General features: G+C 41.3%; 1 protein-coding gene across 1 annotated transcript; it reads right to left on the reverse strand.

The window, feature by feature from the left end:
- Positions 1-65: 65 nt before the first annotated feature.
- Positions 66-10,816, reverse strand: stat6 (signal transducer and activator of transcription 6, interleukin-4 induced). Its single transcript, XM_084014645.1, has 20 exons — positions 10,390-10,816; positions 8,930-9,075; positions 8,628-8,772; positions 8,311-8,391; positions 7,881-8,064; positions 7,646-7,746; positions 7,194-7,342; positions 6,839-6,955; positions 6,520-6,687; positions 5,857-5,944; positions 5,644-5,766; positions 4,952-5,044; positions 4,333-4,536; positions 4,154-4,248; positions 3,937-4,070; positions 3,601-3,750; positions 3,454-3,514; positions 3,272-3,346; positions 1,651-1,767; positions 66-1,561 (listed from the first exon to the last, which is right to left on the reverse strand). Exons 2-20 carry the CDS (start codon positions 9,061-9,063, stop codon positions 1,501-1,503), a joined length of 2,280 nt encoding a protein of 759 aa, XP_083870771.1. The 5' UTR covers positions 9,064-9,075; positions 10,390-10,816; the 3' UTR covers positions 66-1,500.
- Between the last annotated feature and the right edge of the window lie 5,240 nt (positions 10,817-16,056).

The following is a 16,056-nucleotide window of genomic DNA, read 5'->3' on the forward strand; positions in this document are numbered from 1 at the left end:
TTCTTGTAAATAAATGCACAAAAATAGTTTTGATATTGTGAAAAAAAATGAGATTTTATTTGACAACACAGTTGAGAGATTATATGGGTTGTAGTAGCCATAGTACATCAAACACACCATTATATTATTGCATGCACATGACAGTGATGGTACAAAGAGTAGTGCAAAGCGTTATGTTTGTTTATGAGGGGGATATGCTTATGATACAAGCTGCTTAAATCCAAGCAAAATTAATAACTCTCCTCTATATTCACCAAACGCCAAAAAAGAAAACCTCAAAAACATTGAAATGGCACATTTACATGTGAGACCCCATACGTACAAAAAAATAACATATTTTCAGAATTTACATAGGAATAAATGTAAGGAAATATACTGTTGAACATTTAGGGTACTCTCACTATATTTATGAGTATTTGTCACTTCAAAGACTGAAGACAGACACCAATCGTTTTTACATTTTGAAAACAAAATAATTAGCTGCAACAATGAATTAGCAACAAACAAAAGATTTAATTTAGTAGAAAATGCACCCAACCGAGTCGTTAAAAGAAGTAGCCTAATAATCTTGAAGATCTGAATTCAAATAAACATTTACTGATTAAAATATTGCAATATTTATATATTTGCAGTATCACGAACTGGCTGCCTGTGGCGGCATTCCCTGAAAACATGCTGCATTGAGTGACAGCTAAATGATTTCAGGCTCCTGCTGCAGCTTCACATCTAAAAGTATTAAACTCGCCGTAACTATGGAGTAGTCACAGGAAATGCAATGTTTGTCAGTGAGTATGAAACTGCCTGCTATCGTTGCATCTTTAAAAAAAAAAAAATACAATGGCCATTTCATCATTTCGTAGACAGCATAGTTTTAAATGTTGCAGGGAGTTATGGAATGAGAAGGAGCCGTCACCACGAGCTGTTAGAGGAAGACCTGCACACCTCCAACTTCTCTGCAAAGTAAGCAACAACGTTCACTCTTTGCATACTTAAATAAAATAAATTGCTCCCAGCCTGAAATCTGAAGTACCGCCACTGTAAGTAGTCAGATGAGTGATGACGTCTTTACCATGCATACTTTATGTTACTGTAACGTTGGGTGTATAATTTACTATAGCTGAGGCTTAGCCATCATAAGGAAGTGTTATATAAAATACTATTTAAATATGCCTGCCTATGTATGGCTAAAGAAAAACAAGCAACAAGCACAGAGGACAACTTAACCATAAAAACAATCTCTGTTATACATTAATGAACCTTCCAACGGGTTAGAGAGGTTTTTTCTAGGATGGCCAACAGACAACAATGACCGTACGTTTTGTTCTTTTCATTTGTTCTCGGTTGGACGTTATCCTTAAAACGAAGTCCTGTCTCACATAAAACAGTCCCAGAGAAATCACATTTGGTTTTACTCAAAAGTCGTTTTTTTCCATGTGACGGTAGGACGGTTTATTCTGGCTCTGGTCTTCATCCGATGTCTGTTTTGGCGTGGGAATCCTCCTATTGATTCAGAGTCTGGAGGAGACTGTCAAAATCTAGTTCCATATTGTTATCTGTAGAACTAGAAGACAGAAACATACACATCATGACCTCGGTGTATAAAGAAAATGGCAATGGATTTCATGCACATATGTGAAAATAATAACCCACATGTGTTCAGTGAAGCCAACCGGAGGGTTTGGACTGAACTCCACAGAAGGAGGCGGAGCTTCCATTATGTCTTGATTGATAGATTCCTGCGGGCTGAACGGCTGCGAAAATGGATGTCTGAAAGAAATGGCATGAACACCATGAACTCATGACTCATACCAGTTTGGTGTAAGAAGCTGACACTGGTAAAAATAGGCCTCATTATTGACTTTGATGTCAAGAACTCATTCTTTCACTGTGTCATTAATTCAAAACGGCTGAAATATCAACACTAACACGCATCACATTGAGATTTTCCACATTCAGTGTTGTTTTGAGGCATTCCGACTTGCTGTTTAAAGGTTATTGTTGCCGTGCTGCTATTAAGAATACAATTGGTTTACCTTTGATCTGCACAGTCATTTTCTATTTTATGAGACTTTGTGGAAGATGATGTTGGATGAGAATGCTGCATGTAAAATGAAGGTAAGTACACAATGTGATGCATGACCAAGTGAATAAAGTGAAAATGGAAGAAAGTAGCATCGAGTGTACCACCGATTCTTGCAACGTAACCTTTCCTAAAAGAACAGATAACCAAACGTATCACCCTCACTAACTTATAAGCGTATTACCCTGCAGTGGTTACGTCAAAGCAAGCGATTTATATGTTGCCAGTCCTACTTGTGTTTCTCCCCCATGAGTAAGACTGTAAGACTTGATACTAACTTAAAACACCAGCTAAGACCGCCACATAATAAATCCATGCTCGACTTTATAGCAACTAATACACTCATTGGAAATAACCTCTGCCAAATGTATTCCAAGAATGTTCCTGACAGAAACTAGCCCCAACCTGATGTGTTTTTCAGGGCCAAATTTAGATGCCCTGGGCAAATGCAGCCTCGCTTTAGAGTTCACCTTCACTTAATTATTTTAGTGGTTATATTTTGTGAGTCATATCTGAATGTGCAGTTTCTCTGTCGGGTGTTTTCCTCTGAAGAAGAAGTATACTAGAAGTACAAAGAAAGCAGTATACATGGGCTGCAGACTTTTTAAATGCTTTTGGGGGCTTTTGTAACTTATTTTGGGGTACAATAAGTTAGAGTAATAACACAATTCAATACTCATATCTAAACATCATAATACATCTATAGCAGGATGTTTTGAATGGCCACTGCATTACTTTAGTTTTTAATTTAGGGCCAAGTTTCATGATAGAGAATGACTGTTCCCCACATTTAACAATATTTTTGTGTCTGCTTGATTTTTGCTTTCAGGGTTTTGTTTGGTTTGCTGTTCAGATGTAGGAAGATGGGTTAGATAGTTCTGCAGTGACTTATATTCTATAGTTCTTTGTGTGCTCATTTGTATAGACGGCTGCACTATGCACGTAGATATATCGGGATGTCACAATAACTTGGATGTTGTATTTAGAGTGTGTTTTATAGCTTTAGTGAGACACTGGAGCAAACGCACTCAAGACAACAGCTTCTGAAGAGTTAGGCATGGTCAAGTATAAACAACACAAATCCCATTGGTATATTCTCATTGGTAGGACATTTCTACATTGATCGCTGGCTGGTAAAGGAAGTGAGTTGGCCGTGGGAAATTTAGTGAAATGTGCAGAAGTGAAACTTACACAGAAAAGCTGACGGTATGGTGGGGGCTTTCATTGAGGGATGTCGGAGCCGGGGGTGCAGCTGAGCCAGCTTCCCTGCACACACACACACACACACACACACATCCATGACATGTTCCCTTCAAATTATTTTACTTTAGTTGCATCAAATGGTATGTTTTACTCATAAAGTAGTCCCTTACATGCCGACTTTAGTATGGAGTGACACGGGGATGTAGCCCCCGATGGGTGAAGCTTGAGGCTCTGTATCAAACAGCAGCAATAAACAAAAGTTAGTTGTCGGTTTTCACTTGAGCTTGAGAACACAAATCCGTCACGGACATCATTACCTGAGTAGAATTTTTTGAAAACTTCGTGTTTGGGGAATTCCGGATACAGGTGTGTTATGTGGTTGATGTCCCGGATGCGGTCACCAAGGCTACGGATCTCAAGATCTCTCTTGGTGAAGGGCTGGATGTTCTGGATTTTCTGGCCCCCATCTAGGTGACATAAATGTGTCAGTGCACGTATGTGTGTGTGCACGTGAGAGAGACAGAGAGCGAGAGAGAGAGAGAGAGAGAGTCTTAGTCACTCAGACTCATCTGGTTGCCCTCATCACCACGTCATCATAGTCCAAACAGGAAATGGAACAATCTAACTCAAACTGGAGCCCCACCAACACTCACTCTCAGTAGCGGACACATATGCGATGGTGATGCCTCCGATCTCTGAGTCACTGAAGCGAAGCAGGAACGTCCCGTTGGGCCTGTCTTTGAGAATCAGGTGCAGATGCTGCTTCCCAATGAAACCAAATATCAGCCTAGTGGAAGAAAACGTGTGGTTATTACCAGACTGTAACAGGTCGCTAATATTTAATATGAAAATACAAGGGAATCTCTCCACCCTTCGCTCCAGTAGGTCTTCAGGTGCTTTTTTGTCAGCTCCATTACTCCGTCAAACCACTGCCAGAACGTGAATGGCCGACCCGGGAGAACCTCCTGTCAGATTTGAAAGTGCACCGTGAGATTTTGAGCGTGTCAGCCCGAGTGTGTCTGTGCCAGAAGACACGCACCGGCGCGTACCTTATTAAACTGGGTCCAGGAAACCAAAATGTTGCTGAAGTCGTCGGCAAAGTCGGGCTTGTCAAATATCTTCTGGGCCAAGAAGTGCTGGTTGTAGTGGTCCAGATTGTGCTGCGTCTGGACCTCGGATGTGAATTTGCTGTTGAGGGTGCTGTACATCATTCTCCAGGGTACGCGCTCCGGCACCATGAACGGCACTCGATCCTGATGACAACAACAAAGAAGCTGACACGGCAAACACACTCATATGCATCTACAATGATGACGGAGGGAGAGTGAAAGAAGAAAAAGGAAGCAAATACACAATTATCGTGAGCGTGTAGGCATTGTCCACTTTGTTTGAGTGGTTAGACATTTAAAAAAAAAAAAAACAGGCATCAGACTATTTCCAGTCAACACTTTGATAGATAAAGTGAAGAGAGCAGCAAACAGGAAGGCACAAAGAGCTCGGGTGCTAATTACTTTAAGTGTGTGGTTCACTCTCAACTGGACATAGTAAAAGCTATTACAATCTAATAGTATAGATTCCCATCATTATCTACTGCACACTATTGTTCACCACAGCACAGATGGAGAATCAGCGACAACAGAGACTGAAACGTAATGGTTTGACACTTACTGGTTCGGAAAAAGCACAGTCCCATATGATGGTGGCCAGAGCGTTGTTGTCCTGACTACCATGGACAATGACGACCACCGGCAGGGAGATCATCTATGGTCAATGACATCATTTTTAAGTTGTATGACGAGTGCATCACTGCTGTAGCCATTTAAACAAAGCTGGAGTCAGACGACCAATGATATGCCAGGACATTGAATCATAAAGCCAGTGGTTCTCAAACTTTTTCTTTTTCCAGATTCTGTTTTATTTTGTCCCAAATGCCATGTTTTCCATTGACATTTTCCATAATTATGTTCCCATCAAATGGTGTCTAATCATGTCGTTGATGAATCAAAATTTCAATAAATCAAGGAAATATCAGAAAATATGAGAAATATATATCAAGGAAGGAAACATTCTAGTATTTCTAATTATAATTCCTTGTCATTTAGCATAAATATGCAAATGCATGTGCAATCATTTATGGAGGAGTCACAACAAACCACCCACTTTTTAAAATAACATCTTTGGACATCTTTTTAGAAATTCAACGAAATTCCTTGTTGTTGTCAAATTCCGTGATTAAGTCCACATTTTCCGCATCGTGGAAATCATACCCGCCCCGCCCCCCAGTTTGAAAACCGCTGCATTAAGCAAAGGAATGCAAGGAACACTAAAAGAACAGGCAGCACAATGGCCAAGGCCCAGACCTGTATCCTGTAGGGAGTGTCACAGCCTGTTATGTTGATCTCGGTCGAGAACAGGAGAGAAAACTTCTCCTCTGTCACAGACTCTGATCCCTTTCGGTCTGCCCTCTTGATCTTCTTGATGGACTGATAACACCAAAGAGAGAAGAGTTGAAATTTCTTATGATGTCTAAACAATAATCTACCCGAGGCTGAGAAATCTAGAGCGGCACATACCATATTCCTGAAAGTGGCACATGTGCTTTTGCTGGTGGTGTTGTGTTCCAGGATGGCTGTATTGTTGATCAGCTCCCCGACATTGTCACTGCAGGTGACAAAGCAGAGAGTTTTAATGCCAGTTTTTTTTTTTTTTTTTGTCATATAATAAGTGGACAGTTAGTCCTTTAATTGAACCCTTTTTGAAGTGTTAAACTTTATTAATTGACAACTTGAAAGACACGAAACAACAATCATATGGTCATGCACGTGCAGTATCAAACAAACTCACAAACAGATTTCAAGGGATATCATTTACATAACAGATATAAGGCACTAAGACAGTATTTTGTCAATTACTTTTTGAAAAAAAACCTGCTCATGAAAGAGCCAGTGTTTAGGATTTCAGCCTGCAACCATCTGACTGAGCCTCCCATCACGCCTCCCTTTACAAGGCTGTGGTAACATGAGGCGCCAAGTGCAAAACCATGGTAATAGCATTTACAGAAAAGCCCTGCTAGCGCCACTGTAGAAAAACAAGGAGGAGCTGTACTGACCGGACCATCGTCTCTGAGGGATCATCCCCTCAAACAAATAAATAGTAGCTCAAGTAGAATGCAAGAAAAGGGCCGATATTAGTCTATTATAGCGTATAATGTAGGTGATATAAAGGTTACGACTCACCCCGGTACTCCGCCCAGGTTCCTGGCCTGCAGTTCATTAATGATTTGCGCCTTGAGCACCACAGGCTTCCCAGGAGCGACTTTTTCCCCCAGCAGATATCGCACGGTTGTGGAGAACTTTGACTGAGTCTTAATGACCTGAGGGGGCTGCTTGTCTACTACAAGAGAGCTGGAGGAGACATCAGAGTGAGGGAAATGCTTCCTTTTTTAAAAGATGTATGGAAGTAAGTTATGTAGCTTGCTTTGTGTGAGTGAAGGAGAGGGAAGTTTATTTTCTTTTGCAGTTCTCCTATTTAAAATGGAATATAAATATATGCTACCTTTGGATCAGAACCTGTAGAAGTTTCCCCAGCCTTTCCTGGAGCTCTGGGATTGGTTCCCCCATCAGCATTAACTCTTGTCTCAGATTTCCGTTTACACCAAGCATCTGCTCACACCTAACAGAGAAACATTTTGAAAAAGAAAGTAGAAGATGAATGATTATGTAATCATTCAAAATGATATTTCATATCATGTGTTGTACCAACAAATGCGACTAAGTTCTTATATTCAAAAGTAAAATGATGAATTATCCGACTTCCTTTCAGCCTCATTACTATGGACTCCCACAAACAGTAACAATCCAGATTAAGTCAATGCAAAAGTGCGTCCTGAGTGGGACGGAGTGTCCCTCACCAGGTCTGCAGGGGGTTGAGGTTGTCGTCAAAGGGATGTCCGATGGCGGCCTTGTGCTGATCCCACCTCCACGCCTTCAGCCTGCTGATCAGGCGGGTCTGACACTGGTCCAGACAGTCCACACACTCCTTCAGCAGCTGGAAGCGCTTCTACAACAACAATCCAAACACATTACACTGACACACACAGATGCACGTCCATGTCAATCATGCACACAAACACAGATATGTTACACACCTCCAAACATGCCAAAGACCATAAGTATTCATCCATTAATTGTTACTGAAATTGGTTGGTGTCTGTTCCAATTGTTCATTTAGCCTGGACAACATTTTAAAAAACCCCTTATAAACAGTGTACTGATAATGACTGATATCACTTTAATTCCTTCATAAATCCCACAAGAACCCAGTCATGTTGGTACTCGTAGTTGAAGCCGTTGCCAAGCTCACCGTGGCCATTGCCGTCACATTGTACTCCAGCTGCTTGATGTTATTCAGGAGTTTCTGGATGTCTGATTTTGTGGAATCCAGTTCGTTCTGTTGGATCATCCCTGTGCAAAATAACATTGTGTTATATGTATACACACACACACACGTACACATCAGATTAAAAATGTCAGATATGTAAACAAAGCACAACGTTACTGTTGAGACTGCGTTCAGTCTACCTGTTTGTGTCTCTCACCTTGTAAAGCCTCATAGTTCTGCCCCTCCAAATTGAGTTCTTCTTGCCGCACGTGCATCTTTTGTCGGATGTCCTGGACCTCCAGCACCTTCAAGACCAGGTGGTCTACATCCTGCATGTTGGGGAACGACGACTCTTGATTCGGGTACGACTGGTAATGTGGAGGGTTGGACATCTGAGCAGGCTACAAACAAGGAAAATCACTTAATACACTCAGATCCTTGAACACTTACGCCACAATGGTGAGATTTCAAACTGCGAACTGGGTAGTTAGAACCTTCTAAGGAGCGTTTTTGCAACTCTATATATGTCTGCACATCAATATTCAATCTGAGGTCATGCCTCACTGCTTGTACATAATGATCAGCTGGCTCATCAGGGTTGGGCTGTAGTTAAACAAACCACAGACATGTTTGTGAAACATTCTTACCGTGCCGAGCAGAAGCCTCTCCTTCGTGAGGATGTCTCTGACCATCACGCCAAACTGTAGAGGCTGCTGCTGAAACATGGTCTGTAAATCAAGCACATGTACGCTTTTATTTTCTACTTGAAGTACTGAAAGAAAGTCATCCTCTCGACAGCTCCACAAACACCTTTCATTGCTCATAGGAAACCAGTTTTCCTACATATGAAAACACCATTTTCCTGTCTTTGGTTTCAGCGGTCTCAGTCACTCAAACCTGCGGCGACCACTGTCAAGGTTTCAGGGTGTGACCCAAATCCTTTTCCGGGACCCAGTTCCCCTACCATGTTCCTGCTGAACTGCATCAGCTTCATCTTGACCACCACGTTGACGTTATTCTGAGCGATGGATTGCAGCATGCTGATGGTCTGGTCCAACAAAGCCTGAGCCTGGCTCTCCTGCTCTACCTTCTCCAGCACAAAGTCGTCCCTGTGAGCAAAGAGCACGTGCACGTCAACATACACACATCTACAATGCATTGATCCGTATTCTGCACATATACAAGTGAAACGTTAATTATTAGTGTTAGTTGATACATTAATATTGTTAATTATTATTAAATGTAAAGGTGGTGTTCGTGTCGTACCATCTTTGGCTCTCAATCCACTCGGCTAAAAAATGTCTGACTTCAATGGGGAAGGCGGCCGGGGGATAGAGGTTGTTGACAGTGTCATCAGGCAGGCACTGTATCATCTGGGACATGTGTGTCCACTGGGCCATGATCAGACAGGGCTGCACAGGTCAAAGATCATGAAACATTAGGTATGAATATTCATTTTTAATATACAGTGGAAACAAATGGAAACTGCACACTGGCGTTAGAGAATAAAGTAGGCATAAATCCATGTCCTCCTTCCTATCAACATATCCCAAAACCAGCGATGCACACCATCATGCATATGCATAAACATTTCAAACTCAATAATCCACTGTGGTGCGAGCAAGGCAGCATCAATAAAAAAAATATTTCTGTGCAGCCAAACAAATTATTCAGGCCCACTCAGCTTTGTTAAGCATTTTAGCGAAGGTCCAAAAGGTTCCAAAAATATCATAAACGTGGCCAAGCGGAGCGTTTCCAGCCAATAAAAGCAGTGTTGGGTTTAAACATTTTACTCAGACTAAAGCAACAGAGCTTCAAGTTGGAACAAGCTGCTGCAGAATTGATGTGACTGTCAGACAGTGACGCATACGGTTATTTTAGAAACCAAAACTTTACTGCTCACTAATACATATTTGGAGGACGTGAGTATTTACTACACCGGGATGGCCTATGTGGGATTTAAACTACAGTAAGCATCAATCTAATGAAAAAGCATGCCACCCACTGCAGCAATGTAGCTCAGTTACATGTTTTGAACAGCTTTTGGGGATCAGTGGCGGTCCATGGCACAGAGTAGTAGGCTACACCAGGCCTAGCGTTTGGTCTTCATTTGGTCATGAGTCAGTGGAGCGTGCAAAACTACTGAATGGAGGTCAGACAAACATCTGGCTAACACGTTTACTGTGGAAAGAAAGAGTGAATGACTCAAATCTGTTATTGGGACCCCCAAAAGCCCCAATTCAATCGTTATATTCAAAGCAAATGTTTATTGCTGACATTTGGGGTGATGGCTGAGATAGAGATTTACTGGCATCAAGTCTGACAGGAGCTATTCTACCACGTCTTAAAACGTCAGTTGACCAAACGAGCCACACGGTGTGGGTGGAGGGACTGTGTAATAATATGTTATTAAAGATCGTTTCATAACATGATCATTACATGATTATGTCAAACAGAAGAGCACTATTAAGAACTGAAGTCTCTTTTTAACACGTGAAAGTAAAGAAGACAATCACTTTAAAGGGGTTTTGCATAACTCTCGAGGGATATAAGGCTATACTTAAAGTCAAAGCACATCCTGCTTTTTATTTTGGTAACCAAAACATGACGCAAAGCAGACTACCTCATTTATTACGCGCCGTTCTCTAAGCGAACGGTGCCTCCTGGGCGGCAGGCCTCGGTGTTTAACAGGGCTGTATCTGTGCAACAAAAACAACAACACTTACAGTTCAGTGTAGATTTCAACACATTGAAAAAGGCGTTCCGGTCTGCTCCGGTTCAGGGTCTCCTACTGAGCGTCTCCCCGCTCCATCGCTCACTTGAAAGCAGACAAGAAGTCCCTCGAAAGTCGCACGGATCGTTTTCACGGAAGAGTTCGAGCCCCGGAGAGGAAACCAACTCAGATCATTTCACCACGAACAAGTTTGAAGCAACGTAGAGAAAGTAGGTTACTTCCCTGTTAGGCACGATGTCCCAGCGTAGGAGGAGCGCACTTTACTTCCTGCCTTCACATTCAAGTTCACGCACGTCGACGGGGATGACGTCCAGTTTAGTATAGTACTATTACTAATATAATGATGATGATGATGATGATGATGATGATGATGATGATGATGATGATACAGCTGAGGATAATAAGCTACATTATGTTTTGGGGAGGCGCGTGCCCACCTGTTTACTTTCTGTTTTGTTCGAGCGCGCACTCGGTCTGACGTCTCTCTTCTGAAACAACCGATAGGCTTAACGATCAACACACGCACACACACACACACACACACACACACACACACACACACACACACACACACACACACACACACACACACACACACACACACACACACACACACACACACACACACACACACACACACACTCCCACAGAACGAGACCTAGGCGGAGTAATGTTGAGTCATTTCCCATAACTTCCAGTTAGTCTCGACTGAGCCACATGATATCATATCTGCAGATGGCAGTGCCTTCATGTCGGAAATCTTCCCAACGGCATCGATTGTCGGGGAATCATCAGGTCCATTGATCATATGTTAGTTTACCTCTCTGTGTGTGATTATATGTTTAATGTTCCGGTGTGTTGTACTATAAATATATATGCACCATGTCACTATTGTATGACTTACATTATACACATGGTCATTACATAATAATGACACGTGTTGACATAACCTACGACTAAAAATAATGGTGAAGGTTTGTCCCTTAAATTAAGTTTAATTAGTATAAATTGCAGTCTATAAGTGTTATATATTATATATTTTTTTCTTTTCTACTGACAAGAGATGCATAATTCACCCAAATTATTTTATTTTGGTATTCATGGGTGTACAAAGAAAGATTAGGCTACTTGGCACAACAAAAACAATGCTGCTTTTCAGGATAAAATACAAATTGACCCATGACATGAAGTATGAGAATACACCTCAATCACAAACAAGCAAGCACAAGAAAAGTTGGGGGGTATAAAAAGAGGAGGTCTTCTGCCTAGGCCACAGCTAAATCCATGTTTCCTGCAATAGAAGAGATGCAGCAGCCTCCCAGGCTGAGGCTTGGGCATTGTGAGCTTATAGGAGCCAGCTGATTGGTAAATGCCAACGTGGGTGGGGAGATTTGCATCCTCAGCCAGTGTAAAAAATGAATGACTTCAAAGAAAGAAGCTGTGACCTGTGGAGCAGCTGGAGGAACTGAAAACGACTATTAACAAGCAGTAGAGGGCAGCAACAAGCCACTGCAGTCTCTAGTCTGTGGAATCCAGAGAAGAAGACCGGCTTTCTGTGAATGTATTGTTTTCATATTTAAAATGTACCTAAACCTTAAAAAATAAATAAATAAAAAATACTAAAAGGAGCCAAAGCACAAAGTTTTTTTTAATGTAATATGATTATTCCCCAGTGATCTGAATGGCAGTTAAGACAGAGCTTTTCCCCTTTGTACAATCCATCCATCCATCCATCCATTGTCTACCGCTTATCCTGTATTCAGGGTCACATTCAGGTCACATTCACACCTACGGGCAATTGAGAGTCCCTTGTACAATATGTATGATAATTTATATTGTTTCTTGTGTCCCTTATTTGATCTTGTCATTCTGCTAATCCTTTTCTATTATTATTTTTATTTTTATGACATTTATTTATTTATTTATTTTTTAAGGCACTTCTAACACTTTGTAACTTAACTATATTTGTATATTTTCCGCTTGATTTTTTTAAGGGCAATTTATCTTCTTGTGGGTTTTTTTTTATTTTTGTGTTTTTGACCTGTGGGTCAACCCGGACCCTTATAGGAGGGGGCAAGTCCAAAATAACTGGCACCAGACCCTGAGGGGAACAAGTCCGGCTTCCTGTGACCCACTTCCCCCTCTTCCTTAATTCTCTGTGTGACTCTTTCAGTCCCCTTATGGCAAGCTTAATAGCTAGCTAGACATATTGTATTGATAACTGTAAAGAACATTTCAGATATCCACAATGTCATTCTAAAGACGCCACTTTTGCCATTCATGTGGGTCGGGTTTGGGTTTGGGGGTTATCTGCTGCAAGGGCCCAAGGGCAGAGGGCAAATCATGTACGTTTTCATCATTTCCCAAGTATCCACCAGGGGTCGCTAATGACATTTAATGTTTAATATGTTATAGTTCAGCTACTTCTTTGCTGTCTGAAGCTTTGAAATGGTGATATTGTGTGTCATATTGGCATTTTATCATTTCCCTTAGGCATTTTAAAATAGAATTATCTTTCAAGTTAAATAACTTATTTGCAATTCATTACATTTTGATACATTTTTAAACAAAATTAATCAAATTCAAATCCTCTAACTGAAACCTAGTCTGATCTAAGTGGATTCATGGCACAATTTAGTCATACATCTGGTTTTATACTTTCCTGGATTGGCCACATGAGGGCGGTATGGATCTGCTCCTAAACAATGTGGTCAATAGTCTGTTTGAAATTAGGTGCCATCGTTGAAAGATCACAGATCACTGAAAAAGACTTGGTAGTCTGTTCATCTACAAACTACCCAACATGAAGATAATTAACTTTACGTGAAGACTTTCATGTTAATTCCTTCATCTGTTTCTATCAATGTCAGATGCTGCTGCCGTTCTCACAGTGACAATGTTTCAATTGTTGTCCTATGTATCTATTTACTATTTATTTATTCAGTGATCACATTTTAGCCATGTGTGAGGGGGCAGGCCAAGATATTTCACCGGGACATTCCACCTGTCAAACCCAATTTCCTGAGAGTTTTGATTGACCTGTCCAACACCGAAACAATGCAGCTGCAAAGATTTGATCGTTTCCTTGTTTCCAACTTGAGCAGTTTTCCATTGTGCTATTCTTTCCTCGCAAAGTTGAGTTTTCAGATTTGTTTATTTATCTGTCTTGAAGCGGCTGATTTCTGCTTCATGACTGCCAGATTTTGCAGGGCTGATGGACTCTGTCTCAGTTACTTTAAATATTTCTCCTTTTCGTATTCAGGCCAATATTTGTGATGCCATTTATGGCATCCAGGAAGTCGTCAATATCTAATGTTAAATGACATTGATCCCGTTCTCTAAAAGCAATCTGCAGTGGTATTGCTTTCTCTGTCACAATATTCAGCACCTCCTCTTTCAAGAGTTTGAGAATATTATGTAATGCCATTTTATGTTATGTGAATTAAATAAATGCAATGCTTTCTAAGCTTTTAATCTGTCTGCTGGTTGCAGGTTTTGGTGATAATATTACATGTAACAGCTCAGTATTTTTATTATTGTGGTTTGCTGCGTTATCAATTTGGTCCGCCATCATTTTCGGGATCCTACTTAGGTAAAGGACCCTTACCACAGCTTTGCAACATCTGGAACCAATACTGCTGTGCTGGCTATCTGTGGGACCAGGGGGCTCGGAGGTTGTAGGCTGGGTTGGTGTTGGGGGGGTGGGGGGGGAGGGTTGGTGGGGGGGGGGGCTAGTTGCTGCTTTGGCCCTGGGGGTCCATGTGTCCCTGACTTCAAAATAGACTTGATTGCTAACAGCTGGCAGTCCTAACTCACCCAGTGTCAGAGCTCTCCTCTGATGTCAACCTTGTCAGTATCAAGGCCCGGACAATGGAAGACCAGCAGCACAGCAAAGGTAGAGAGAAGGAAATAAGATTCAGAGAATGACCCTTTTTACGAAGGTTGTTACCATAAATAACTTTAGTTTTTGTCAAGGCATTGCTGAAAGAAGCTGAAGATGAACTGTTAAAAAAATAAATAAATAAAAAAAGATTTAGGTGTTTAAGAGTGTATGTGCAATATAGCTTTCCATCACAATCATCACAAAACATATACATAAACACTAAACAAACAAAAAAAAGTCCTGCATCCATGAGCACAATGTGACTAAAAGCTGCACACCTTTGACATCATCAGATTTTTTAAAAATGTGCTTTAATTAACTTTTTTAATAAACCTAAGACTATATAAAACTAATGATTCCAATCAATAACATGTCTAGCCTTTAATTACTTGGAGATGTACTTTCACTATGAGTTTTTATGAGCGCTGTAACGTAATGAAGAAAGGGTCCTGCCATTCACTGCCACAGTATGAGTAAATAGGACAGCAGCTTATTAGCATCTTTTATTATCCAATTACAAACTCTGCTCACCTAATTACCTCCAATCAGCAGGGAGAAGATAATGATTGACTTCCTGGCTGACAGGAATCACTCAGGACAAAAAGGACAAACTAGTGTTACTGGATGGAAAGTGACTCATAGACTGTGGCAGTATATAAAAGAGCTTGTGGTTGTCTTTGGTTCATTCTCACAAATCGCCTTAGAGCAATACCACTGACACTTTGGGAGTAACACCTTTACCACTTTAAAACATTTAAAACCTCCAGCAGGTATGAAATAATTCATCGTTTAGCTGCACTGTTAAATTAATATGCACAATGTACATGAGCCTCTTGTCATATACCAATGTTACATTTCCACATTCTACCTCTGCAAGGTTAATGTTGTTCTGTGGATCAGGTTGTTGAGTTTGTGACGAGGAAAAAGTAGGAAATCATTTCCAAACAGCTGCAGAAACGATTATCCTTCATCAGAGGATGAAGGGCAGCCGCAGCACAAGGTTGTGCTTATAACAGAGCTATGCATCATTATTAGACTATTAATTACTCTGTCACCAACGCCACCAGCGTTAATGTTCTACTGGGATTCAGTCACAGATGTTTCGGACTCAGCGTTTGACACCACTATCCATAACTGGGGATCCTGTTTTCGGGCCTTGACTAAACTTTCACTTCTTGAGCTCAAGAGTTTCTCAGATTTACTTCTTCTCTTGGTTAAGTTTGAGTCTTTGAAAGATGTCAGGAAAGGCCAGAAATAGCGCAAGGCGGTCCGCTGGGGCGAGCAGTTGTTTACAGACAGTGACAGGGATGAAGGACCTCTGTGCTCTGGTGCTGGGCCTGGAGCCTCGGGGGGCTGCTAGCACTGCTTCTGTTGCTGTTCTGCACACCGCAACACACACACACATGTGCAGGCTGGCAAACTCCCGTACAATATTCTCAGTCTTCGGTTTTATCTTTAAATGTCCACAATCACGGCTTCCCTTTGCTCTAATCTTCACCCCATGCAGATCTGGATTCATGTTAGATCTTTACCTGCGTCCTGTTCAAAGACAAACCCTCACCTTGTGATGTAGTCTGGCGTGTTTCTACGTGAAACTGTTTCGCAATCAGTTTAAGTAACTGTGTTGACCTTAACGTTGGGGTCAAGTCAGGATACAGAGACATTAGGTAAGCGCCGCCATCATGTCATTAATGCATTCTGGTCAACTGCAATCCCTGAATTGCTAAAATCAGAGGAGGGGAGGGGGATCAACAAAGAAACAACCGTAGTGCAATA

The sequence above is a fragment of the Eutrigla gurnardus genome, assembly GCF_963514095.1.
Source record: "Eutrigla gurnardus genome assembly, chromosome: 8".
Lineage (NCBI taxonomy): Eukaryota > Metazoa > Chordata > Actinopteri > Perciformes > Triglidae > Eutrigla > Eutrigla gurnardus.

Excerpts from the sequence above, each read along its gene's own strand:
- stat6 (XM_084014645.1), bottom strand. The coding sequence starts at position 9,063 with ATGGCCCAGTGGACACACATGTCCCAGATGATACAGTGCCTGCCTGAT. Across the intron at positions 7,747-7,880 it reads GAACTATGAGGCTTTACAAG|GGATGATCCAACAGAACGAA; the intron begins GTGAGAGACACA and ends TATTTTGCACAG. Across the intron at positions 3,751-3,936 it reads ATATGTGTCCGCTACTGAGA|ATGGGGGCCAGAAAATCCAG; the intron begins GTGAGTGTTGGT and ends TATGTCACCTAG.